This window comes from Perognathus longimembris, chromosome 23, assembly GCF_023159225.1.
Source record: "Perognathus longimembris pacificus isolate PPM17 chromosome 23, ASM2315922v1, whole genome shotgun sequence".
NCBI lineage: Eukaryota > Metazoa > Chordata > Mammalia > Rodentia > Heteromyidae > Perognathus > Perognathus longimembris.
Genome location: NC_063183.1, coordinates 12527621 through 12554266, shown reverse-complemented (window position 1 = coordinate 12554266; position 26646 = coordinate 12527621). Strand labels below are relative to the sequence as shown.

At 49.0% G+C, this 26646-nt stretch overlaps 3 protein-coding genes across 8 annotated transcripts in view; 2 read left to right on the top strand and 1 right to left on the bottom strand.

Moving 5' to 3' along the window:
- Abat (4-aminobutyrate aminotransferase) overlaps positions 1–9037 on the top strand; it is a 56366-nt gene extending 47329 nt beyond the window's left edge. Inside the window, exons 15-16 of one of the 4 annotated variants that reach the window (XR_007208750.1) lie at positions 201–476; positions 8994–9037. Coding sequence is in view for 2 of the 4 variants with exons in the window: in XM_048331847.1 (XP_048187804.1) it covers positions 201–322 (122 nt within the window). In the remaining 2 variants the exon portion in view is untranslated. Of the gene's footprint in view, positions 1–200; positions 1609–8993 lie in introns of those variants that run through there. The other 3 variants (XR_007208751.1, XM_048331847.1, XM_048331848.1) reach the window with 3 other exon arrangements.
- A 1719-nt stretch (positions 9038–10756) lies between these two features.
- Positions 10757–12383, bottom strand: Tmem186 (transmembrane protein 186). The gene is made up of 2 exons (XM_048331935.1): positions 12348–12383; positions 10757–11762 (listed from the first exon to the last, which is right to left on the bottom strand). The coding sequence occupies exons 1-2, from the start codon at positions 12348–12350 to the stop codon at positions 11151–11153; spliced, it is 615 nt and encodes a 204-aa protein (XP_048187892.1). The 5' UTR covers positions 12351–12383; the 3' UTR covers positions 10757–11150.
- A 118-nt stretch (positions 12384–12501) lies between these two features.
- Pmm2 (phosphomannomutase 2) lies at positions 12502–25470 on the top strand. 3 transcript variants are annotated; one of them, XM_048331933.1, is made up of 8 exons: positions 12502–12720; positions 15727–15838; positions 17610–17686; positions 18517–18608; positions 22837–22936; positions 23038–23113; positions 23594–23709; positions 24986–25470. In XM_048331933.1, the coding sequence occupies exons 1-8, from the start codon at positions 12655–12657 to the stop codon at positions 25085–25087; spliced, it is 741 nt and encodes a 246-aa protein (XP_048187890.1). In that variant the 5' UTR covers positions 12502–12654; the 3' UTR covers positions 25088–25470. The 3 variants fall into 3 exon arrangements, with proteins under 3 accessions (XP_048187890.1, XP_048187891.1, XP_048187889.1); XM_048331934.1 differs by lacking the exon at positions 12502–12720 and adding an exon at positions 12851–13131; XM_048331932.1 differs by lacking the exon at positions 12502–12720 and adding an exon at positions 13153–13458.
- The last annotated feature ends 1176 nt before the right edge of the window (positions 25471–26646 follow it).

The window sequence follows — 26646 nt, the reverse complement described above, 5'->3', positions numbered from 1 at the left end:
GTGGAGCAAGGGAAAAAGAGAAGGATGACAGGAGGTGAGAGAAAGGACGGGAAGGGAAGATGGGTGGCTAGTGGAAGGAAGGCCAGGTGTGAGTAAGAACGTTAGTGGGTGTCTCAGTGCAGCCGCTGCTGTCCTGCAACTGGTCCCCTGCACATTTTAAGGAGCCCACAGGCCTAACCTGCTCCGCCCTTTCCCTCCAGGTGTGGTGCTGGGGGGCTGTGGTGATAGATCCATCCGTTTCCGCCCCACGCTGGTCTTCAAGGATCACCATGCTCACCAGTTCCTCAATATTTTCAGCGACATCTTAGCAGACTTCAAGTAATGAAGCCATTCCCACGGCGCTCGAGGAAGCTCCAAGCTCAACAGTTGTCAAATTGATTAGTTTGCCTAATTCATGTTTTCACTTAAAAAGTATCAGAGGCAAGAAGAGCATACATGAAGGGTTATTTGTGTGGAGGAGATAGATGGTGGTGGTGGTGGCGAGAGTGGGGGGAGAGAGAGAGAGAGAGAGAGAGAAGGTGAGGGAGAGGAAGGGAGAGGCTGCTCTTGATTTTCCTCTTAGCACAACTAATGATCACATTGGTTAAACTCCAGAAACTCTGCTTGAGCCTTGGTCACCGTCTTAGAAAAGACATGGTGTCCTGGCCACCTGGCCATCTTTCTACCCATCCTTGACCCCTAATGATCCCTTTGGAAGCTGATCTGAGACTGGCAGCTGGGACCCTTGGGTTCCAGTCCATCTCCAGGGTCCTGTATTGTGACTTCCCCATCCCCATGTCTCCGGTGTGGAGCTCCGGCGCATCCGGCACGCAGCTCAAGGAGGGACTGGATGGCCCCTGCAAGGGCGATGAGGTGGAGGATTAAGGGCTGAGCTTGGGGGAGGGGAGGGCCCCCCCCCCCGGCCTGCTGAAGGTGGAGACCACTCCTCCCATTTCACCTGGCAATGCCTCTGAACTGTGAATTCTGCTCTGGGAGGAACTGTGGGTGGCATCACTAAACTCCTCCCTGCTCAATGCCAGCTTAGATCTGGGGTTATGGGGGGAGCTAGGGGAGAGCTTCAGCCTGAGGGTTTACTAAGTGTTAAAAGCACAAGATCAAGGGGACGCAAAACCACTTCATCTTCTCTCCCAGGACCTCTGGGCTTTTGACCTCTGACCCCTGACCTCTAACTTCTTTTCTCCAGCTTTGGTTCATCCACCTTCATTCTGCTCTATCTGAGTGGACCACTGCGGGACTAGATTTCTTCTCGAGGGAATGGAAGTTGCCCCTTGGGCGGGGGTGGGGGGGAAGCCTTAGATCCAAGGTGGTTTCTCTGAACTTGCTCCCAAACTCAGAGGTTTTCCTGAGATGCCTGAATTTGGGGATTCATTACTAGGCCGGTGCACAGATTGCAGCCAAGGCTGAGTACTAGCTGGGGGTAGGGGGCAGAGAGACAATCTTGGAACTGACTTAACCTCAGATGCTCCCATAAAAGCACCCGATCCTCCGAAGCAAGGCAGTTCTTGGGAGGGCAGACCCGAGAGAGGACTGGTAGATGCTCCCTTGAGAGGAGGCCACTTGACACACACACACACACACACACACACACACGCACGCACGCATGCACGCACGCACGCACACACACACCCCTGGGGCCTTGGGATGGGCATGTCAAGGGTTCTAATTCAGCACTCTGTGCTCTTAATAACTAATCTGGAAAAAGAGAATGCTTCTCTGACACCCAGGCAGACCCTAGGCAAGCCTGCAGCTGTGGCTGATTGCCACCATCGAGCTCATTGGCCCTGCCAACTTCATGAGGACATCTGCCTCCTTCTCTCTGCAAGACCTGGCGCATCCCTGTATCCACTCACTCATCATACCTTCATGAAACACCTGTGCCACCCCAGACCCTGCACTGAGTACCGAGAATACAAATGGAAGCTAAGCTACAGCTTCTGCTCTCCGGGGACTTCACATCCTCACTGGAAACCCCAGGCCCTTAAGCCAGGAAGTGAACCAGAGTGACAAGTGCATAGGTAGAGAGAGGATCATCACTAAATCAGCCTCACCAGGCACCGGTGGCTCACACCTGTCATCTGAGCTACTCGAGAGGCTGAGATCTGAGGATCACAGTTCAAAGCCAGCCCAGGCAGGAAAGTCCATGAGACATCTCCCAATTCCCCACTGGAAGTGGTTAATAAATTAATAAACCGGAAGTGTGACTCAAAGTACTAGAGCACTAGCCTTGAGTGAAAATGCTCAGGGACAGCACCCAAGCCCTGAGTTCAAGCCCCAAGACTGACAGAACAAAAAAGTCAGCATTGAACTGCCCGAGGCTGAGAGGAGCATTCAAGGAGAAAGTGATGATGGCTGAGAAGGGTTTTGTAGAATGAGTAAGAGTTCACCAAGCAGATGGGGTAGAGAAGAGTATTGCAGAAAGGGAACAGTGTGTAAGAAGGAACATCAGTTCCAGTTCTGAGACAAATTCCACCCAAGATAGCTCAAGGTTCAAAGCCTTACTTAACCAACAAGGAAAATGCCAACACAAACCAAAATTCCCTCATTGGCTGGAGTCTGGCCTCTCCTGAGACCTTTTATAGATATTCAGTAAGGCTCTTGGAATCTAAAGGGTTTTAAGTCAGGGCTTCTTCAAGTAATTTTTGTTTCCAATAAGGTATTGGCAGAGAAATTATAGTCCCTTCCTCTGAAAAGTTATTTCCAGATACATAATTCACTCTTATCAAGAAAAGTTACTTCTCATTAAAAATAAATCTATTGACTTAAAAGTTCTGTTCAACGTGGGCACAGTGTTTTTGATACTGTATCTTTGGGGCTAGGAGGTTAGCTAGATGAATTTCAAGGGAAAGAATTTCTGGGCCAACCAAGCTCATAGCTGTAGAAACTTGGAAAAAATTGGTAGAAGGCTGGAGAAGCGGACAGACAGGCCACTGTCCAAGGCTGAGCCCAAGAACAAGCGCTGCTGCGAATGATGGTCTGGAAATGAACCATCAGACATTAGTGCCATAGAGTTTATGTCTCTCGTGAGTCTTGTCTCTTCCAGAATTCAAAGTCCAATACTAGCCAGTCTTAGCACATTCTGTCTTTTATTATAAATGGTGTGGGGATTTTTTTTTAATGATTTTTACTGACACTCAGTAACCATGCAAAACTGTACACAATGTTGATGTATCTATGTAGCTGCACCTACCTAGCTCTATCTATCTATCTGTCTATATCAGCTCATGGTAGAAACCATAGCTAGGACTATCGCAGACTTAAATGCATATGAGGTGATCTTGTTTACCGTACTTTGTTGACAGTGCCAATAATTACAGAAACTTAACATGTCTCAATGTCACTGATGACCAGATGCCAATTCCATGAATTAAATCTGTTTCCTGTGTCAATCATTATCCTTGAATTTAAAAAAAAGGTATTTATAATGGAAGCGTTAGGGTGAATGCGGATTTCTTTGGGTTGGAAGTGGTTTTGTTAAATGATTATTTGGCGAGTGTTGATGAAACATTTATTGTACACGTCTTAGAGACAACTTAAGGGGCATGTCCTACCTGCTTGTTGCCTGGGGCTGAGGAAGAATGACAAGGCCTTTTGTCCCATTAGCTTCATTAAAAACAAGCTATTTAAAGGGGTAGGGGCTGGAAATGTGGCTTAGTGGTAGAGTGCTTGCCTAGCATACATGAAGCCCTGGGTACGATTCCTCAGCACCACATAAACAGTAAAAGCCAGAAATGGTGCTGTGGCTTAAGTGGTAGAGTGCTAGCCTTGAGCAGAAGGAGCTCAGGAACAGTGCCCAGGCCCTAAGTTCAAGCCCCAGGACTAGAAAAATAAATAAATAAAGGGGCAGCAGGATGAATGCCAAATGTAAACTCACATTCAAGCAGAAGTGTTGTAAATGCCTAGTATTTATGACAGTAGATGGTGTTAACACACAAGAGCCAGATCCTTGGGTAAGGCAGGGTAGGAGTCAAGCCCTAGGTTTCATTTTCAAGGATGAGCAGGAACTGCTGGGGTGGCTAAGAAGAGGGATGGAAGGTGGATGAGGGAGATGCATTTCAGAACAAGAGGACAGGATGAGGCTGGATCTCTTGAGGTCAGTACTGCAAGGTCACAAGGAGAGGGAGAGAGATGAGGCGCTGGGCCTTCAACACCCCGGACACAAAGTGTCCCAAGCTGGTGATGCAGCAAGGTTTGGAGGAAGGAAGTCATCCAAGGGCATTTAAAAAGACTCCCAAGTTGGCATCAGACTTGTGGCTCACGCCTGTAATCCTAGCTACTCAGGAGGCTGAGATCTGAGGGTCGTGGTTCAAAGCCAGCCCGGACAGTAAAGTCTGTAAGACTCTTACCTCCAGTGAACCACCAGAAAGCTGGAAGTGGCTGTGGTTCAGAGTGGTAGAGTGCTAGCCTTGCACTGACGAGCTCAGGTACAGTGCCCAAGCCCAGTGTTAAAGCCCCACAACAACAAAAAAAAAAAAGGCAGCCAATCTGGATTTCATGAGACCTATCTGAAAAAAAAAAAAATCCTAAGGCTTGGGCTTCACTCCAAGGAAGTCAGATTTTCTGAGATCATAACCACATAATCATCAGGTTGATGACAGACTAGAATAAAACAGGAGGCAGAAAGAAGCAGTGTGGATGCTTTGTGGCTAGGTGACCTTCCGTGGTGGATTTCATCTCTCTGAGCCTCACCTGCCAAATCTGGGTAACCATAGTAAACTACGTTTGTTGAGTGTCTTCTGGGATGAAGCAGTGCTATGTTTAAAGGCTTTTATTTAGTAGGTCATTTAGTCCTCCCAACAGGAAGGACTGCTGTGATCAGCAATGGAGAATGGAAGGCTCTCTTCCTTTATACAAGCTCTATGACTGCCTCACAGGCCAGGTCCCACATGGGCAGTGGCCAGGCTGGCAGTCAAGCTTGCAGGAAAAGTGCTACACATGCCATGTTTTACCCCTGCATGTTGTTGTTGCTGCTGCTGCTGCTCCTGCTACTGTATGTGTGTGTGTGTCCTGCGGTTTGAACTTAGGGCCTGGGCACTTTGGCTTTTTCACTCAAGGCTGGTGCTCTGCCACTTGAGGCACAGCTCCACTTCTGGCTTTTTTTTGTGGGGGGGGGGGTGATTGGAGATAAGAGTCTCATGGACATTCCTGCCCTAGCTGGTTTCAAATTGTGATCCTCAGATCTCAGTCTCCTGAGGAGCTAGGGTTACAGGCGTGAGCTACCACCGTACTTGACTTCTGCCATTTCCACTTAAGGATTCTGTCTATTTTTCCACTGCAGATTCCAGCCCAACTGATGCCAGGGTATTCAAACCATTCATCAGTAAAACGAATGCTTTGTCCCCAGAGTTGGTACAAACATAGCCAGATGGTAGCAGGCATAGGCTCTGCCTGATTAAGTCTAATCAAGCAGGGTTTTATAACTGGATAAGGGCAGGATCAAAACAAGGCCATAAAAGTTGGACTCTGCCTGGGGCTCAGAGGGACCCTGTTGCTTTTTCCATTTACGAGCTGGCACCTCCTGAAGTCCTAATGACAGTAATAAATGAGAAGCTCCAGCCTGGGTTGTTTGGCTCATGCATCTCAGTCTGACCCGTAAGAGCAAATCGGCCCACTGGACTCTCACCTCAAGTGCATGAACCCTGGGGTTTTAATGATAGGTTGGGGGATGGGATGGACACTTGGTCTGGGGATAAGAGAAGCCTCATTTTGGTAACAATAGGTAGGGCAGCTGTTCCCATGGGCCTGTGAGCAGATTTCACCCCACCTTACGTGGCAACTGTATAAAGAAGCCTGATACGCCACAGACCAGCCTGCCCACATCTCAACCACACAGCCTGGGTAGCAGGGCAAAGTCCAGATAGCTCTCAGCCCACCGGAAGATAGGCTCCCAGGGAAAGACAAGCAAGAGTATGTCAGCAATGCTGGTCCACTGCTGTGCCTGTCTTAAGGTGTCCTCAGCAGCTGAGCCCAGAATGGAAATCCCGGACTGGGAAATTCTGCCCTTAAAAAGTCAGCATGGGGCCAGGTGCCCATGGCTCACGCCTGTAATCTTGGCTACTCAGGAGGCTGCAAGGTGAGGATCACAGTTCAAAGCCAGCCCAGGCTTTCTGAAAGTCCATGAGATTTTTTTTTTTTTTTTTTTTGGCCAGTCCTGGGGCTTGGACTCAGGGCCTGAGCACTGTCCCTGGCTTCTTTTTGCTCAAGGCTAGCACTCTGCCACTTGAGCCACAGCGCCACTTCTGGCCGTTTTCTGTATATGTGGTGCTGGGGAATCGAACCCAGGGCCTCATGTATACGAGGCAAGCTCTCTTGCCACTAGGCCATATCCCCAGCCCCAGTCCATGAGATTTTTATCTCCAAATAACCACCAGAAAACCAAAAGTGGCTGTGGCTCAAGTGGTAGAATGCTAGCCTTGAACTGAAGAGCTCAGGACAGGGCCCAGGCCCTGAGTTCAAGCCCAATGATAGACAAAAAAAAGAAAGAAAAGAACATTGTCACAGGAGAGAAGGGATAGGAGAGGCAAGTGCAGCATCATTCTTTGTTGGTTAAGATCAGTGACGCACATCCATGAACATTTCAAGCATGATGAGAAGGGGATAAAGTTGAATGAGGAAGACTTCCCCATTTCAAGTACCCCCCCCCCACTCCATCCCTAATGCCCACCCCAGGGGTCACCAGATTAATTTGCAAAGTATGCTTAATTTTTTATTTATGTTGTCAAAGTACAAAGAAGATCTCACAGACTTACTACTCCATGGGCTTACATCCCTTGAGCAGATAGGGGTCATTCTTTCGTATGTGTGTGTGTGCCAGCTTGAACTCAGGGCCTGGACATTGTCTCTAAGCTTTCTTGCTCAATTGGAGGTGAGTCTCACAAACCTTTCTGTCCAGGCTGGCTTTGGACCACAGTCCTCAGATCTCAGCCTCCTGAGTAGCTAGGGTAACAGGTGTGAACCACCAGCACCCAGCTTTTTGTTTTGGGTTTTTTTCCTCAGTTGTGGGGTTTGAACTCAGAACCTGAACTCAGAGCTCTGTCCTGAGCTCTTCACCTGTCCCTGAGCTCTTCTGCTCAAGGCTATTGCTCTACTAATTTTCAGCCACAGCTCCATTTCTGGTTTTCTGGTAGTTAATTGAACATAATAGTCTCATGGACTTCCCTGCACAGGCTAGCTTTGAATACAATCCTCAGATCTCAGCCTCCTGAGTAGCTAGGATTATAGGTGTGAGCCACCAACACCTAGCTCATTTTTAATTAATAGCTCCCTGATACTCATCATCGTCATCATTATTAAATACTCCTTGGGGTGTTACAGGAGTGAAGAGAAGGAATAATGCACTCGCTCACCCTGCCCTCTGCTGGCCATGTGAGTGAGGGCATGTTCTCCCTTCCCAGAGCCCCTTGCAGGCTTCTGGGCAGGATGGGAAACCCTGGCTGCAACAAGAGAACAACCTGGGTGGCTGGCAATGGCCACAGCAGGCCATTGGTCTAGGCAAGATCTTCACAATACAGCCATGGACTACAAAGGTCAACCTAGCACTTCTCAACAGGTTTGAAGCTCTTCAGGCCCGGCCAGGCGTACCTCCCTACTCTGGGCCACATCTACAGCAACCCCCCCCCCCCCCCATCTAGGTAAACAGTCATGTCTGCAAATGTCCGAAGAACAATTCTTCTGCCCCCAGATCACCCTTCCAGAGGCTAGGAATTAACAGGTGGTAAGAACTGAACAATTAAGTGAATGTGGCTTAGTAGTAGAGTGCTTGCCTAGCAAGCATGAAAATCTGGGTTCAATCCCTCACTCAGTACCACATAAACAGAAGAAAGCTGACAGTGGCACTGTGGCCCAAGTGCTAGCCTTGAGCAAAAGGGACAGTGCCCAGTTCAAGCCCCAGGACTGGCAAAACAAACAACACACTGAACACTAAAGTCTTGTAGGTCTGTGTCACCTATGTCTTCTCGCTACATTTTAGGAGGGAGGCAGTGGAATTCAGGGCCTCCCACTTGCAGGCTGAGCATCTATCACTTGAGTCATGCCTCCAGCCCTTCTTGTTTTAATTTGGATAGAGATCTTGAGTGACTGAGATCATAGGCACACACGGTCAGAGCTGGCATTTTTTTGTTGAGTTGGAGGTCTTGCTAACTCCCCAACCAGCCTTCAACTTCAATGTGTGATCCTCCCAATCAATCTCTGTCTTCCAAGTAGCCGAGATTACAGGCATATGCCACCTGGCCTTCTTTGACTCTGGCAGTACTTGAGATTGAACTAGGCCTTTTAGGGAAGCCTCCCAGAGCAGAGATTACAGGTGTGAACCACCCTGCCTGTCTTTTTTATATATATTTTTTTTAACTCAAAATGAGTAAAGATGAAAGACTGTTTCTTCTCCTTCTTAAAAAGTCTCAAAACTAAGCCATGTGCTAATGGCTCATGCCTGTAATCCTACTTAGGAGGCTAAGATCTGAGGATCACGGTTCAAAGCCAGCCAGGGCAGAAAGTCTATGAAACTCTTATCTCCAACTAACCACCAGAAAACAGGAAGTGGAGCTGTGGCTCAACATGGTAGAGCAGTAGCTTTGAGCACAAAAGCTCAGAACCCTTAGGCCCTGCTGTGCCCAAGCCCCATGACCGTCAAAAACCAAACCTAAACAAAAAAGTCTCAAAACTGTCTCCCAGTTTTTTCCAACTTTCAAAGGCTTCCCTTTGTGATTAGGATACAATTCAAGTTACTGGTCTTAGTAATTGAGTCAAGTTCTGGTCTAGTGCAGAAAAAACACATTGGCTCCCTCTGGTGTTTTCATCCTGTTTTCACATCAGGTCAGTGGCTTAATCCCTCCTACTGGGCTTGTCCTTTCTGTCCCACCACCCTGCCTTAGTCCTTGACTTGGTTCTGTCAGCATCTGTAATTGCACACATTTATTCACCCACACACACACACCAAAGCTTGTGAAAGCTTCACAGGAATCTGTGGATGTGTGTGTGTGTGTGTGTGTGTGTGTGAGAGAGAGAGAGAGAGAGAGAGAGAGAGAGAGAGAGAGAGAGAGCGCTCTAGTCCTGGGGCTTGAACTCAGGGCCTGGGCTCTGTCTTTGAGCTTCTTTTGCTCAAGACCAGAGCTCTACCACTTAAGGAACAGCTCCACTTCCAGTTTCCTGGTGGTGGTTAATTGGAGATCAGAGTTTCATGGACTTTCTTGCCACGATGGCTTTGAACCACAATCCTCAGCCTCGTGAGCAGCTAGGATTACAGGGGTGAACCACCAGCGCCTGGCTAGAAATCTTCTTAACCACTGCTAGACATGGGGGGGGGGGGCAGATGCTCTGGGGGTTTAGGCAGAGTCAGTGGGTGACTTGGTAGTCTGCAGCAGGAACCAACTGCTATCAACTCTAAGCTTTCTCTGCTTCTCTGAAATGAGTTAAATTAAGTGAGAAAAGGTAGCTTCTTTCATGCTACTGTGATTATTTAAAAACATCACTGGTGAAAACCAGGCACCAGGGGCTCAAACACAGAAAGAAACACAAGTACATGAGACTGAGACTCTACAAACGCAGCCAGAAGGCAGGCTGCCCAGGGCTGGGGGTGGAGAGAGAGAGCACTGTTCAACTGGTAGATTCTGCTGGGAAGATAGATATGTTTTAGATCTAGATAGTATAATGGAGGTACAACACTGTCAATGTGCTCCAAGTCCTTGAACTGTACATTTGAAATGGCTAAAAGAATATGCGTGTTAAGTATATCTTATTATAATAAAAAAAAAACCAAAGGCTAGAAGGTTACACAACAAAACATTTAATTGTCAACTTTTGAGTGGCAAAATTAGAAAGATCAGGCCTTCTCTTTACCCTGGTACAAACTGTATAATGAACATGTATGGAGCAGTACACGCAACTGCCTTTCACGCTTAAGATATACAGCAGCATTAGGACCCCCAGAATCCCAGGTGGGGTTTGGGACTCCTGTGAATGACATCACTGCCCCCCGTCAGAGAGCAGTAATGTCCTGACCAATATAACAAACACACTCTGGGCTCCATCCAGTCCCTTCTGTTGTTGAGCACAATACAGCCCAGCTCAGGACTCTGCAAATCCTCACTGACCACCAGAAAGCCTCCCTCCATGCCATAACCTCTGACCAAAGGCTCCATTTGCTAAGGCTTCATGTTTGCAAAGCATGTGGCATTCGTTGTTTTTTTTTCTTTTTCTTTGTGGTGCTGAGGATGGAAACCCGGTTCTCTTGGATGCTGGGCAAAGTGTCATACCACTGGGCTTCACTACTATGACCCAAGCATCCCACGAGCTAAGACTCTCCATTGTACAGATGTGAAAAGTAATTCCTGGCACTGGTAGCACATACCTATAATTCTAGCTACTCAGGAGGTTGAGATTGGAGAATCATAGTTCAAAGCCAGTCCCAGACAGAAAAGTCCAATTAACTAGAAAAAAAAGAAGTGGAAGTGTGGCTCAAGTGGCAGACCATCAGCCTTAATTGAAAAATAAAAGCGAGGGGCTGGGAATATGGCCTAGTGGCAAGGGTGCTTGCCTCATATACATGAAGCCCTGGGTTCAATACCTCAGCACCACATATATAGGAAATGGCCAGAAGTGGCGCTGTGGCTCAAGTGGCAGAGTGCTAGCCTTGAGCGAAAAGAAGCCAGGGACAGTGCTCAAGCCCTGAGTCCAAGGCCCAGGACTGGCAAAAAAAATAAAGAAAGAAAGAAAAAGAAAAGCGAGAGCACATGGCTCTGAGTTCAAGCCAAGGGAGGGAGAGAAGGTAGAAAGGGAGGGAAGGAAAGGAGGGAGGGAGGGAGGCAGGCAGGCAGGCAGGCCCTGCCCCAGCCCAGGGAACCTCTGCTCAGTCTCTGATGTTTCCTGATTCCAGATCCTGCCTGCCACACCCCTGCCTTTGGTTTCTTAGTGGCAGGCTATCAGTAATATGAACTTGGCCACCCTCCCTCCTACAACTGCCCCTTCACAGAAGCTTCTAGCCATTCCCTGAATATATCGTGAGCAAGTGTGGTTAAGGTGTTTTTTTCCTCCAAGGGCCTTTCTCTAAGCCTTGTGGATTTCTTCATCTCAAGATGAAGTCTCCAGGAGCCCCCTGGGTCAGCCTTGTCAGAGATTCAGGGGACCCAGGACAAGGCCCAGAAGCCTAGCGCCGATGCTCACTTAAGTGTGGCCAGTGTCCCAAACACCTGTGAGAACCGCTCTCTGTCCAGGACGCGTCCATAGCGGAGGGTGAGGTAGAAGGTCTGCTTCCCGCTGTACTGCCGGATGCGAATAAAAAGATCCTGGGGCCGATCCTGGGTCTCTGTCAGGGGCACCACATCCACCACAGGACAGTATGTATCCTGCCGCCAGCCCCAGAAGGTCAGGTGTGCCACCTGCAGTATGGTGCCAGACTCATTCACGTACAGGATGCCCACCAGCCTCCGGAAAAAATAGCTCATCCAGTAGAGCATACTCAGGGCGAAGCCAGCCACCCCACACGCCATGCACATAGAGGTGTGTGTCAAGAGTCCCTGGGAGTACCAGTAGAAGGCCGGAGGCACCGCCACCACTGTCAGGGCGGTCTGTGCCAGCTTCATCCGTGACACGAACCCAAAGACTCTGATGGAATCGAAACGGTAGACCATCTGGAATTTCTCAGACTCGAGGCCTGGTTGTTTCGCTGCGGAAGTGGGCGGCCTGCGGCCTAAGCACCAGAGCGCACAGAGGGGCCTTCCCCAGGCAACAGCGGGTCCCCCAAGCCTCGGCGGGGCTCGGAGGAGGGCAGCCTGGAAGTGAGAGAGGAGACAGGTCTCTCATGGAACTCAACCGAGCTAATAACGCAATGGGCATCTTAGGCTAACCCTGCAAAGTCACCATGATTGCCACGGAAGGAGAGAAAGATAAAGCCAGCCACGTGCTTTATGTCATGCGTGCTTCACAAAGTTTATTCTGGGCATGGGCAGACATAGCTGCATCCATTTTACCACTAACTGAGCACCTCAGAGAGTGTAAGAAATTTATCCAAGGACAAGCCAGAATAAAGGGAGTGGAAATGAGTCTCAAATTGATCCACTTAGTCTCTTCGTTCCAAGCTTTAAAAAAAAGGGGGGGAAGGGGGGAGAAGATGTAGCCAGGTTGGCACACGCTTGAAATCCAGGCAGTTGGGAGGCTGAGGTAGGAGGACTGGAAGTTCGAGGCAGCCTTACACTGTACACAGAGGCCCTGTCTCAAAAACAACGAAGAAAAGGTGTACTGTATCTCATTCATTCAACAAATATCTAGGGAGGAGGCCCACGCTCCCCAGATATGAAGCACGTGAAACCAAAGCCAAGAATTCACAGAAAAACAGTTATTAGTAAATAGAGTCTTACCATGGCCCGACACTAGCCGCCACCGGAAGCAAGTCCCACCTGCTTCCGCCTATCCCAGCCCAGCCTCAGCCCAATTACCAAGGGCGCATGCGCACACGTAGGCATTACGTTGCATTGTGGGATTCGTAGTCCAAGCACTGTGGTGGACGTGAGCCCCTCGGCTCTGTGGTAGCCGCGGGATTCTCCTTTCCCGACATGCCCAGCGGCGTACACGTGGGGTGGGGGGTGGAACCGGAACCATATCAAGTTCCGGTTTGCGTTCCTACCGCCAGCGCGTCCTGTCAGGTAGCGCCCGGAGGTTGGAGAGATGGCGGCGTCGGGTCCCGCGCTCTGCCTCTTCGACGTGGATGGGACCCTGACGGCCCCGCGGCAGGTAGGCGGTGCCCGGGAGGCTGGAGGACAACCGCACGGGATCCCCGCCGCTTCCGGTCCCAGCCGGGCCGACCACCGCCCGGCCGATAATGAGGCGGAAGCCCGAACGGGGAGCTCACAGACGTGACGATTCCGAACCCTCTTATTTAAGAGCAGGAAACCTGTATCGGGTGCGCCCGCATTGGAACCCAAGCCCGGGCCCCCTCTCCAGCTCTGCGACCTCTACCTGCAGCCTAAGGGCCGTGCCTTGTAGCGTGGCCCAAGACTTAGGTTTCCGCGTCAGTGTCCAGTCTCAGCTTCGCATCTTGTACCCGTGAGCTCGGCAGTTCACCTCTCGGAATCTCCACAGCTTCAGCTTGAAATGGGGACTTTACCTGTGCTCTAGGCTGTCTTGAGGGTCTGGTGAGATCTTGTAAGTTCAGATTAGAACTCGGATATACGTATATATTAGCCACTTCCGGTAGTCTCTGCATCCAGCAGCCTCTGCAATGGACCACGGTGGTATAGAAAGGCCTAGGCCATTGCAGGCAACCCACTGAGACTCTCATTAGGATCTTGCTTCCTAATCTCCTTTGCATAAACTGGTCTCTGAACAAATCTTTAAGACTTGAGCCTGGACCCATGGATAGCCGCATTCGCCTCCACTCCCATCTTACCTCTTTTGGTGATGTGCCCTCTAGAAAGCCATTGTCTTGTGTGTGCGACCTTAGACCTTAAGTGCAGGGTTTCTGAGCCACAGGTTTGATTCATCTAATGATAACTCTACACCCCAAGGGCTGAATTATCCAAAGGCCTTTTTTTTTTTTTTTTTTTTTTGCCAGTCCTGAGGCTTGAACTCAGGGTCTGGGCACTATCCCTGAGCTCCTTTTGTTCAAGGCTAGCACTCTACCACTTGAGCCACAGTGTCACTTGTGGCTTTTTCTGTTTATGTGGTACTGAGGAATCAAACCAGACAAGCACTCGAACCACTAAGCCATAGTCTCAACTCCCTATTACCCCCTATTGAAGGCCTTTTTTAACCCTGAAATTGAGTGATTAGCATACACCTATGAATTGTTGCAGGGGTATAGTAATCGATCTGGCAACAGCAGTTCTTCCTCCTCCCCCCATCCTCAACCTTCCTCCCTCCTCCTCCTTCCTACTTCTTCCTTCTTTATAAAAACAGCTGCCCAATTTGGCCCACAAAGTACTGGGAATTGAGCCCAGGCCTTAGCACATGCTCCCATCCCCTCTAATCCTTTTTTTACCCAATGTGGGACTCCTTGTCTCCCTCCTTCCTTCTTTCATCCCAGGTAGGGTAGTTTGTTATTAGTATTTTAAAAGTAAGGAATCTGAGCCAGGTGCCAATGGTTCACACATGTAATTTAGCTACTCGAGAGGCTGAGCTCTAAGGATAGTGGTTTGAAGCCAGTCTGGGCAGAAAAGTCCCTATGAGACTCTTACTCCGATTAACCTCTCCAAAAAAAGAACAAACAAGCAGACACGGGACAGGAGCCATGGCTCAAAGTGTAGAGCACCAGCCTTGAGCAAAAGAGCTCAAGGATGGGGCCCAGGCCCTGAGCTCAAGCCCCAGGACTGGCACAAAAAAAAAAAGAAGGAAACTGGAACCCAGTTCCCAGTCCATGGTGTCAAATTCAAAAGCAGACTGATTGGAATTTCCCGGACCTCAAAAGCATTATCTGTCAAGGTGGAAGCTTTTCCAGATGCTAGGTATGCTGTTAGGAAAGTACTGGTGCCCAGAAAGAATCAGGATATTTAAGCATAAAGTGTAATTCACAAAGAAGCCATATGACCCAGAATATTTTCCCTTAAAACAGTTTTCTTTGCTACGAAGATAAATGATTTTAACACTGAGGGAAAAAAAGAAAATCTTTCATTTAGAGAGCATTTCTCCTATGGGCTGAGAACTACAAGTAACAAAATAACATAGATCTTTCCATCACACAGCCTTTGCCTCGATATATTTGTATTCTCAAATATTTGATAAGCATAATGCAACCTGGAAGGGGAAGAACAGGATATCTTTTATTGCTTTTGTGACAGGATATGATCAACACAGGTTAACTCTAGCTAGCATGAACTCTTAAGAGTTGCAAGAATCACTTTTAGTAGGAGGTTTTTTGTGCTGAGTACACTTGCTTAAAATGCCACTCCATCTAAAACAATTGAAACTTAGAACAAAAGCTTTCATAAAGAAGGGCCTATAAACCCACATGAATCATTCTCTTACTTTGGAGCATTAAAATTTTTTGATGAAATACGAATCACTGAAGAGAAATACACAGAATAGCTATATCCCATATGTAAAAATACTTGACACTTCATCATGTTAACTTTCTACCCTTCTAGATGGGGGTCATCATAATGTATCTCCCTTCATATCTTAGCCTGCATTTCTTAAGGACCAAGACTTTATTCTTTGTAACCACAAAGTCATTACCACACCTAACAGCTTACCAACAGACAGTGAATATTGGGAGACTGCAGACCACACAGCCTGTTACAACTGCTTGTCTCTGCTCTGAAGCCATAGATACTCTTGTACACAAGCAGATGTGGCTGTATTCCAAGGCTATATAGTAAGATCCTGTCTCAAAACACAAAACTAGATAAGCAAACACAACAACTGACAGTATCATGCATACAGCTTGTAATCCCAGCTACCCAGGAGGCTGAGACAGGATCTCTTGAGCCCAGGAGTTCAAGGTCAGCTTGGACAACATTGCAAGACACCATCCATCCCTTCCCCCATCACTAAACAACAGCCAAAAGATAGCTAGAGCAACACACAACTGCTCATAAATTTCTTATGTGTTTAAGTTTGGGTAAATGTATGTAAGATTTTTTAAGTTTATTCCAGTACAAACTTAACAGTCAAAATTATAACTCACATACCTGAGTATATGTAGAAAACTACAAACGTGGTAACTTAACTGGCTATGTATAAAAATAGGAGTTGGGTTATTTTATGGCTCATGACTGTTACATGTTCCTCCTTGAAATGTAGAAAATTACGAAGGAAATGGATGACTTTCTACAAAAATTGAGGCAGAAGACGAAAATCGGAGTGGTAGGCGGGTCGGACTTTGAGAAAGTGCAAGAGCAGCTGGGAAATGATGGTAACCAATCCATTGCTAATTGCATTTTGTCAAAGATTAACTTCTCATGAGGATATTGGGCCCTGTCTCAAGTACCCTGTGCAGCCCTCCCCATAAGCCGTGCTTTCTGCTTCCTTGAGGAAGAAGTTTTTTCTGCTTTTGTTCTCCCTTTACTTGTAGCCCTATAAGTCCCTGAGTTGCTGGTAAACCCTTCCTTCAGATGTGTGGGTAGATTACACACGGAAATCTTTCTCCCTGAACTGCTTGCTTGTCCCCTCTCCTAGTCTGCTACTCACTCTGATCCCAGATCCTGGCTGTCCTTACCCAGATGAGGTATCCTCTGGGTCTGGGTCACTCCTCTCTGTTGTCCTAACCTAATGTTCCCCGAGTTCCTCAGTCATGGGAGATGGGAGTCACCAGGCTCCCCACATGTAGTAAAACAGCATCTCCAGCTCAGGACCCCGGAAAGTATTACTGGCTTTCTCCCTGCAGATTCTGATTCAGTAGATTAGATCTATGGGACATGGAACTGTGTTGTAGCAAACACTCCCCAAAGATTTTGGTGCACCACTGCTAATGGGTGCTCTCTTGGGCCCTGCAGATACCTTTGGGATGCCTGGCCTGTGAAAGATAATGGGTAGGAAGATGGATGAGTAGTTCTTTAAAACCCTTTTGTGCTGGGAATTGGCCCCCGCACTCAGAGGGCTGAGGCAGGAGAATCTTTTTTACCAAACAAAACAAAAACCATACCCTTTCGCCAGAGCTCTTGACACATTGGAACCAGCCCATGTAGAATGAAGTTTCTCAGCCTTGGAATTATTGACATCTTGGGCTGAGTAATTCTCTGCTATGGGATTGTACTGAGTGTTGAACACTGTCATTGACCTCTACCCACTAGATGCCAGTAGAGTACATGCAGACAAAGCCTTGCCCAGGTCCCCTGGGATAGCATGGGGAATGACTGCTGCGTCATATCTTAGAGTGCAAATTTGTGTAGATTGTTTTTACCGGATCCTAGTTTCTGGAAAAGTAGTCCACACAGTCCCTTTAAAGCTCTCTGTTCCACTCACACCCAATTTCCTTGTAGATGCCCTGCTTGGAAATGCTATGAATGATATAATGGGTGCATTAAGCCCCAGATGTCCTGTCTTCTGGTAGTGATTGTGTTTCCTGCCTCTGATGGTGTATTTAACACATGTCTAGAGGTGCAGTGAATGTGAAACAGCAAAGTCAAAGCAAACAGGTAGACCACAGCCGAATGCCACGTGCATGTTTCTCACTTGGTTAAATTTCAGGTGTGGGTGCCCACCAACACAGAGATGCAGCCAAGTGGCGTTGGGCCTGGAAATCAGCATTTTAACAAGTGCCTGAAGGATATCAGACTGATTATAAGCCTCACCTTAAGAAAAAAAAAGTTGTGATTCTCAGCCTGTCCCCCTGCTAATTTGTGGTCTAGAAAGCCTGAGAACAGAATTTGGAGATGCACGTGTTCACCATGATCCTGCTGCTGCTGGTTCACAGTGAGGCTGAGGAGCTGCGATGAACCAGGCACTCCTTACAGGCAGGCTGGCTAAAGGCAGGGACCTAGGACCCCTCACCACTCCCATCAAGCCAGACTTCATCCTTCAGATCTATGTGCAAGGAGCCCTGTCCCACACACAGTGTGCTAAGATGAACTTGTCTCCCGGTCCTTCCTGGAGCTCAGTTGCTTTATTGGTGGTGGTGTTAATCAAAATAGATATGTAGGTTTTACCTCATTCCATTCTGAGTTGTCTTTTTGTTTTGGTTGTAGTGGTTGAGAAATACGATTATGTGTTCTCAGAAAATGGCTTGGTGGCCTACAAAGATGGGAAGTTTCTGTGTAAACAGGTAAGGTTCTTCAGTAAATGATCTACCAGTTCCTACCATGAAAATGTTGTCTGAAGGCTAGGAATATGGCCTAGTGGCAAGAGTCCTTGCCTCATATAAATGAAGCCCTGGGTTCAATTCCTTAGCACCACATACACACAAAAAGGCCAGAGTGGTGCTGTGGCTCAAGTGGCAGAGTGCTAGCCTTGAGCAAAAAGAAACCAGGGACAGTGCTCAGGCCCTGAGTCCAAGGACCAGGACTGGAAAAAAGAAAATGTTGTCTGAAAGGGTATTTGGCATTGGATGTCTCTGGGGAGGTGCCAGGGAGCTGGGGGATGGGAGGGAGGGTATCTGAACTACATTCTGTGTTAAAATGTTAAATTTTGAGCCACGAGATTATTATCTATTCTGGATTGGTCACTAAACTTTTATCATTAGTTTTAGAGGGTGCTTATGTCTAATATGTATTTCTAATTTGTATTATGGGAGCAAAAATGAGGCAGGGCAGCTCTCACAGAAGAGAAAGCTGAAGTGGAGCAAATATCATTTCTATCATTGTCTGGTGATATTTTAATTGGATAAAAGCAACAGCAGTAAGCGCTCTGGACCTTCCAGGAAGTGTTTGCCAGGCAGTGAACACAAAACTCTTTGAGTAATGAGGCAGAAAATGCTCTTGAGCAAAGCTTTTGTGGTTTGGGAGAAGTGAACATGCAACTAGTGACACAGTCACTGCTGCAGGCCCCTGCCGCCCATGGCTTTCCAGAAGTAGAAGTTGCAAAACTGGTTTGCTGGAAAGCTGGTTGAAAACACTTCCTGCTTAATCAAGTAACTCCAGTGTTTTCTTTATGTAGAATATTCAAGGTCATCTGGGTGAGGCCCTAATCCAAGATGTAATCAACTACTGCCTGAGCTACATAGCAAAAATCAAACTCCCGAAGAAAAGGTGAGTCTACTTTGAGCACAGAGGCTCAGCTACAATGTAAAATAATGTCATTTGCTAGACTCAGGCTCATTTATACTCAGAGCCCAGCACTTAAGAAGAAGAAATGGAAAGCCAGGAGTGGTCCTGCTTGCCTACAATCCCAGCACTTAGGAGGTGAAGGTAGAAAAATCTCAAGCAAAAAAAGAAGAGGAGCTGGGGATATAGCCTGGTGGCAAGAGTGCTTGCCTTGTATACATGATGCCCTGGGTTCAATTCCCCAGCACCACATAAACAGAAAACGGCCAGAAGTGGCACTGTGGCTCAAGTGGCAGAGTACTAGCCTTGAGCAAAAAGAAGCCAGGGACAGTGCTCAGGCCCTGAGTCCAAGGCCCAGGACTGGCCAAAAAAAAAAAGTGTCGTTTTTGGGCTGGGGATATGGCCTAGTGGCAAGAGTGCTTGTCTCGTATACATGAGGCCCTGGGTTCAATTCCCCAGCACCACATATATAGAAAATGGCCAGAAGTGGCACTGTGGCTCAAGTGGCAGAGTACTAGCCTTGAGCAAAAAGAAGCCAGGGACAGTGCTCAGGCCCTGAGTCCAAGGCCCAGGACTGGCCAAAAAAAAAAAGTGTCGTTTTTGGGCTGGGGATATGGCCTAGTGGCAAGAGTGCTTGTCTCGTATACATGAGGCCCTGGGTTCAATTCCCCAGCACCACATATATAGAAAATGGCCAGAAGTGGCGCTGTGGCTCAAGTGGCAGAGTGCTAGCTTTGAGGAAAAAGAAGCCAGGGACAGTGCTCAGGCCCTGAGTCCAAGCCCCAGGACTGGCCAAGGGAAAAAAAAAAAAAAGAAGAAGAAGAAGAAGAAAAATAATTGGAAACAGTCTATAAGGCCAGTAAAGACATACAGTGCTATGTCCATTGGCACAGCCATCAAAAACTGCACAGTGCCAGAGGCTATTGGTGAGGTGAAGCACCTGTGAAAGAGCTTGTAAAAAGAGCCACAGATGGGTTGGAAATGGGGCTTAGTAATAGAGTGCTTGCCTAGCAGGCATGAAGCCCTGAGCTTGATTCCTCAGCACCACATAAACAGAAAAAGACAGAAGTAATGCTGTGGCTCAAGTAGTAGAGCGCCAGCCTTGAGCAAAAAGAAGCCGGGGACAGTGCTCAGGCCCTGAGTTCAAGCCCCAGGACTGGCAAAAAAAAAAAAAAAAAGCCACAGATTCCACATCTGGAAGTTTCTAGCTGGAGGGCCCTACCCAACACCAAATGGGCCTGCAGCATCAGGTATAATCAGAACTAATCACTTAGCAGTCTGATTTCCCGTTTCAAAATGCCTGGACTTCTGGCTTCCATTGGTAGAATCTAAAGACCTGGCAGCCCTCCTCCCCACACATGGCCCATTCCTATCTTTTGCATACAGCCCACATCTCACTTTCTGACCTTTGCAGGCCTTTGGTTTGAAGACCTGCCTCCTGCTTCCTTTAGATGCTGTTACCATCTCAATCCGCTTTGTGTGTACCGGTCCAACGGCTTGAGCTCAGGGCTTTGTGCTCTATTCAGCTTGCTTGCTCAAAGCTGGCGCTGTACCGCTTGAGCTACACCTCCAGTGTAGTATTTCAGTGTAGTAATCAGGGATGGAGTCTCACTTTTCTGGTTTTGAACCCTGGTGCTCCAGATCTCAGCCTTCTGAGTAGCTAGGGTGACAGGCCTGAGCCACTGGCACCCAGCTCCATTTGAAAAATAGTAATACAATAGATGCATGCCCATGGTAGGTAGGAAGATTAGAAAGCAGAGGACACATGCCAACAGTGATGATTGGTGACTTGGCAAAGGCGATTTCTTCCCAGTTTTCAACACTCATTACATAACCTGAAGCACCAGGCGGAGAAGCTTCTTTGAGGCTGTGGCCATCAGAGTCCACAGAGCCTGCACCTCCCGCTCGCCTCTGCAGCTGGAGTGAAGGACCCACACACACACCTGAGTGGAGGTGTGAGTGCTGCCACTGGGCCGATGCATGTTGCAACTGGGTGGTGGGCATGCAAGGACCATTACCCCGTCCTGTTGGCATGTCATCATCTCCTTAGTAAGAAGTTAAGGTACAAGGGCTGGGAATATGGCCTAGTGGCAAGAGTGCTTGCCTCCTATACATGAAGCCCTGGGTTCGATTCCTCAGCACCACATATATAGAAAAGGCCAGAAGTGGTGCTGTGGCTCAAGTGGTAGAGTGCTAACCTTGAGCACAAAGAAGCCAGGGACAGTGCTCAGGCCCTGAGTTCAAGCTCCAGGACTGGCCAAAAAAAAAAAAAGTTAAGGTACAAATGTTCCCCAGGTCCATTCTGTCACTAGTTTGACTAGGCATTAAGGGTGGTTTTGTTTAGGAAAGACAAGTCCTAATCCTATCTCCAAACAGTCTACGGTCTGGTGAGAGATGCCGGTCTGGTGAGAGATGCCGCTGGCAGTGCAGAAACTCCAGAGTGGAGGGGGAGCCTGTGAGCCCAGGAAGCAGGACTGAGATTGTGACTGATGTGCACATGTCTTGAGCAGACACTATTGTTCATGGCCTGGGTCAGATAGAGGCAGGAAGATCTTCAGGAGGAAACCGGGTGCTTGATAGACCACCTCGGCCTGGTTCCTGAGATCTTGGAAGTAACGCAGCATGGTATTATGTCCTGGAGTTGGGAGAGACACAGCGCTGTTTGTAATCTTTAGAATGGGTAGCCCCAGGGCCACCTCAGGAATGGTCTCCAGTCCTGGGTACCTCATGGGGCATGTAGAAGAGGCCAGGGCTGGGTCTCCACCAACTCCAGGACAGGGGTCTTTGGGGAAGTGTCCTAGGTGCTTTTGTCTTGTATCTTTTTTGCTAAATCCTGAGTGGAGCGACAGGTACTGAGATCCAGTTCCAGGGGTGTTGCTGATCCCACCTTCCCTGATGAGTGTCTATTACTTCCCAGTTCATACAGAACCTTAAACCAGTGCATTTGATTATCATTGCACTCCTTCTGAAGGTGCATATGCACAGGCTTGGAGAGGCACCCAGGTTTAGATAGTCCAGGAGGAGGCCATGCTGACCTCAGCTCTACACCTGCCTCGTAGCATCTCCTGTGGCCGGTGGCTGGAGGTCAGGGCAGCTGGAGGCCCCGCAGTGAGCCCAGGGGGCTCACAGGCACCACTGCTGCAAGCCAGGAGATACTCACAGCGCTGCCCCACACAACACACTGCAATGTCACTTGTCAGGAGGACTGTCTCGCTTACCTGATAGCTCTGTTTTTTCTTTGTTTTTTAAGAAAGAATATTCTGAGACCAAACTAGAAAAAAATATTGAGTGACTTAAGGTAGTGTTAGATCCGCTGCTGGCTGTGTTGCATTCTCCTGTGCTGATGATCACTGGGGCTCCTTGGAGGGCTCGCAGAACCATCCTGGGTAACTCTACTTTGTAAAGAGCCTGCCCGAGAGCTGACCAGCAAGTCAGTGCCTGGGCGATAGATTTCCACATTCCTCAGGGCAAGCAGGTGAGTGTTCTGTCAACACTGACCATCATACCTGTTGTCAACTAGGAAATCCTCACTCAACAGCAGCACTGTCTGATATGATAGAAATAAGAGTGAGGGCTGGGGATATAGCCTAGTGGCAAGAGTGCCTGCCTCGGATACACGAGGCCCTAGGTTCGATTCCCCAGCACCACATATATGGAAAACGGCCAGAAGGGGCGCTGTGGCTCAGGTGGCAGAGTGCTAGCCTTGAGCGGGAAGAAGCCAGGGACAGTGCTCAGGCCCTGAGTCCAAGGCCCAGGACTGGCCAAAAAAAAAAAAAAAAAAAGAAATAAGAGTGAGCCACCAATAGGATTTTATGTCCTGTAGACATAAATTGAAAGCAGAAAGAAGCAGGTGAAATTAATTTTACTACTGCAATATTTAACCCACACAGATACAGAATATCACTTTAGCAGTAGTATGAAACACAATTCATGACGATCTCCTTCCTTTTTTTTTTTTTAATTATCCTTCACTTGTTGTACAAAGGGGTTTCCAGTCAGTGTGGCAGTTTGTATACAGTGCATCTTGATCATTGTTCTCCTCCATTCCAGCCCTTCTCATGCTGGGCCTCAATGCACAGTAGCCACATTTCAGGGCTACCATGTGTCCCATGAACCCCTTCTGTGTAAAAGCGCCCAGATGTTCAGCTGCCTGTGGTGCTGCTCAGATGAATAGAAATGTGGGGGACCTCTCCTCTTTGCCCTCTTTCCCCAGGGGAACTTTCATCGAATTCCGAAATGGGATGTTGAATGTATCCCCTATTGGAAGGAGTTGTAGCCAAGAAGAACGAATTGAGTTCTACGAGCTGGATAAAGTGAGTGCTGAAATGCTGGCGAGTAGCTGGACTTGGGAAAATCATGCCTGTGGCTAGTACTTAATGTATCTTTTTCTTTTTTTTTGTTTCCCCCCTCCCAGAAAGAAAATATACGACAAAAATTCGTAGCAGACCTACGGAAGGAGTTTGCAGGGAAAGGCCTCACGTTTTCCATAGGTAGCAGATGTGCTGCATGCCTTGGCGTCCGTTGGCCGGGAGTTCCTTGTGGGTGGCTGAGCTACTAAGGGTTGCCCTGGGCTCGGTGTGGAGGCAGGTGGAAGATGACATGGGCAGTGCGAGCCGTCAGGAGCAGGGCCCCTCTCTGCATCACCAGGACATCCCCAATCCCGAAGTGGCTCCCAGACCGTGGGTATGGCCCTCCATCCTCACATTGCAGGACTCTTCCTACCTGCGCTTTGCCATTCCGCTGGGCACTGTCCCTTGGCTTTTTCACCCAAGGCTTATACATTCTACTTGTGGCTTTTTGGTGATTGATTGGAAATAAGAGTCTCAAACTTTCCTGCCCAGGCTGGCTTCCAACTACAATCCTCAGATTTCAGGTTCCCAAGTAGCTGGGATTACTGGCATGAGGACCACCCACACCCCAGCCCTTTTTCTCCTTTTCACCTCAGCTTTCCTTTGCTCCCTTCCTGGCAGGAGGTCAGATCAGCTTTGATGTCTTTCCTGATGGTTGGGACAAGAGGTACTGCCTGAGACACGTGGAAAATGACGGTTTTAAGACCATCTATTTCTTTGGCGACAAAACTATGCCAGTAAGTCTGACCACGTTTTTGCAGTTTATTCAGGCGGGGCTTGAAGTAGGCAGGCAATGGTGATTAGGCTGTGTGTCCCTGGCTCTGGCTGAGTGACAGCTTCTGTCCTCAGAGGGGCAGAGCCTCCAAGCTCAGACATCAGTGTCCCAGCTGCAGCACGTTAGTGGATCCTTCCAGTGTGGCTCTTGAATTAAATATTACCTGCTTCTCGTATCTCCCAGAGGCCCCGCTTCTGGTTCTGTGAATCCCTCTGCACTTCAAAGCCCCCAGGCATCTGATATAAATGTCAGAAAGGAAGGGAGGAGTGAAAGTGGGGGTCAGGGGCTCGGAATATGGCCTAGTGGCAAGAGTGCTTGCCTTGTATACATGAAGCCCTGGGTTCGATTCCCCAGCACCACATATATAGAAAATGGCCAGAAGTGGTGCTATGGCTCAAGTGGCAGAGTGCTAGCCTTGAGCAAAAAGAAGCCGGGGATAGTGCTCAGGCCCTGAGGCAAGCTCCAGGGATGGCCACAAAAAAAAAAAAGTGGGGTCAGGACTCCAGGGACAGTGGGGAGACATCAAGGCATCACACGCAAGGTGTTGAGAGTTGTGCCGGGGAACCAAAAATCCCAGGCCAGGGCCACATTGAAACTGGGAACTGATAGCTGCCCCAGTAGTAAAGGCCAGCACGAGCAGGAGGGGGACATGGACACACTTTCCCCACGCCAGGCAGCAGAGCAATGCTCTCCCTGGACTAAGGTACCCATTACCACCATCTTACCAAACTGAAAGCACTAGTGTGCACCTGTGAAACTGAGGCAGGAGGATTGAGTTCCTGCCTCCAAACTAGAAAGCATTGGGATCTTCACTGTAGACTGGAGTCTCGGCAGCCGTACCCTAGACAAGGCTGGAAGCCAGGCTCTAGCCCGTCCACTCCAGAAACCATGCCCTCCGCCTGCAGCCCGGCCTCAGCACTGGTCACACAGCACACTCCTCCTGACCCAAACAAGTTCCAGCATAGGAGGAAACAAACCCATGTCTGGGAGAATTCTGTCACCTGCCATGTTCATGTTCTTGACAGAACAATAAGCCTTAGACAGATCTTCACGAGAACGACACAGTGTCTTTCATAAGCATAATGATGTGTTCTCTGCTCATCTGCAGTTCAGGGAAAGGTTAAATCCCTTCGCACTGACACGCTCCTGCGCTGCCTGCCCGCCCCAGTACCAGCCCACTTCCTCAAGGCCCAGGACGGTGTGGAGCCATCTACAAACACACGTTTGTGTCTTTGCAGGGCGGCAATGACCACGAGATCTTCACAGACCCGAGAACCGTGGGCCACACAGTCACAGCCCCCGAGGATACACGCAGGATCTGCGAGGAGCTCTTCCCATGATGCTAACAGAGGGGTCCCCACGCCACCCTGAGGTCATTCCAGGCCTTATCCCAGAGCCCTCAGCTCCTTGGCCAGCTGCTAGCTCACCAGTCACCTCCACCTTAACAGTCTCCATCTCCAGTGCCAGCAGCAGCCAAGAGAGACACCCACAGCAGCAGGGGGCTGGGCATGGCTGTGGTGGAGTACTGGTGCACACACACACACACACACACACGCTTAAAGAATAACTCCCAAGAAGACAGACCACCCCCCCCCCCCAGTCTGGCAGTGGTACAGGATTTTTTTAACTTGACAATAGTGTCTGGGCCCTCCCTCTTCGTGGGTAAAAAAGTTCAGACCCAGCATCAACACCAAAAGTGGGGACTTGGGGCTGTGAATATGGCCTAGTGGTAAAGTCCTCGTCTCGTATACATGAAGTGCTGGGTTTGATTCCTCAGCACCACATACATATAGAAAAAAAAAGCCAGAAGTGGCGCTGTGGCTCAAGAGGTAGAGTGCTAGCCTTGAGCAAAAAGAAGCCAGGGACAGTGCTCAGGCCCTGAGTCCACACCCCAGAACTGGCAACAAAAAACAAAATTTTTTTTTTTAAAGTGGGGACTTGATGGTGGGAAGGAAAGGACGCCACCTGCAGTGACCCTCCCAGGACAATGGACACTTCCCAGTGTCTGACAGAGGCCAAGCAGTGTTGTCCAGATGTCCACCCCTTCCTGTTTATGAGCCACAGACCTCAGCGTGGCCTGCTGCACAGAAGGCTGGCCCGAGACAGCTGGCCCCGCACAGCCTGCACCTTGCCCAGTGAGCTCGGGCCTCTATGCAACCTGAGCCGCCGGGCTGCTGTCCCTGGAGAGGGGAAGATAAGAGGACCAGGAAAACACCCACAGCAGCCCTGCCCAGGACTGGACCTGGGAAGACACTGGCCCAGCTTCTGTGGGCCTCACCCAAGAGCACCCGCCCTGGGTACCAGGACAGGAGCCCCACCTACCCCACCTGCCACCATCTTCCCAGGCCTAGAAGGAGCCCACACAGTGGGAAGAGCTCTTCCAGAACGGTTCATGCCACCTCTGGGACCCAAAGCCCCTCTGCAGGTTGGAGCTGGGGCCTGAGGCCTGGTAATGCAAGGACTGTGAGGTGTGGCACATTAAAGGGACCTCACTGTTTCCTATTTCCATTCCTGTGACTGTGTGTGTGTGTGCGCGCGCGCACACATGTACTGGGGCTTGAACTTGGGGCTTAATGAGCTTCACTTTTTCATTCAAGACTGGCATTCTGCCACGTGAGTCTGCTTCCTCTGATGGCAGAGTGGGTGGTGAAGTGAGAGACTGACAAGTTCTTTCCGGGGCCTAGAGAGAACCCTGCTTGCAGCTCACCCACTCCTGTGCTCTGTGCTGACACCCAGAGCCCCTGGCTCTGCCTCAGCAAACACTCCCCTGGGTGGCTTTCTGGGAGCAACGGGAGGGTGGCAGGCTGTGCCAAATTCCCACGCTGGCTGTGAGATCTTCCTACATGAGCTTCAGCTCCCCTCTCCCCCCTGCAAATCCCACTACCTCCCAGGTGCCTTG

Excerpts from the sequence above, each read along its gene's own strand:
- Pmm2 (XM_048331932.1), top strand. The coding sequence starts at position 13,387 with ATGTGCCCTCTAGAAAGCCATTGTCTTGTGTGTGCGACCTTAGACCTT. Across the intron at positions 17,687-18,516 it reads GGAAGTTTCTGTGTAAACAG|AATATTCAAGGTCATCTGGG; the intron begins GTAAGGTTCTTC and ends TTCTTTATGTAG. Across the intron at positions 18,609-22,836 it reads ATCAAACTCCCGAAGAAAAG|GGGAACTTTCATCGAATTCC; the intron begins GTGAGTCTACTT and ends CTCTTTCCCCAG.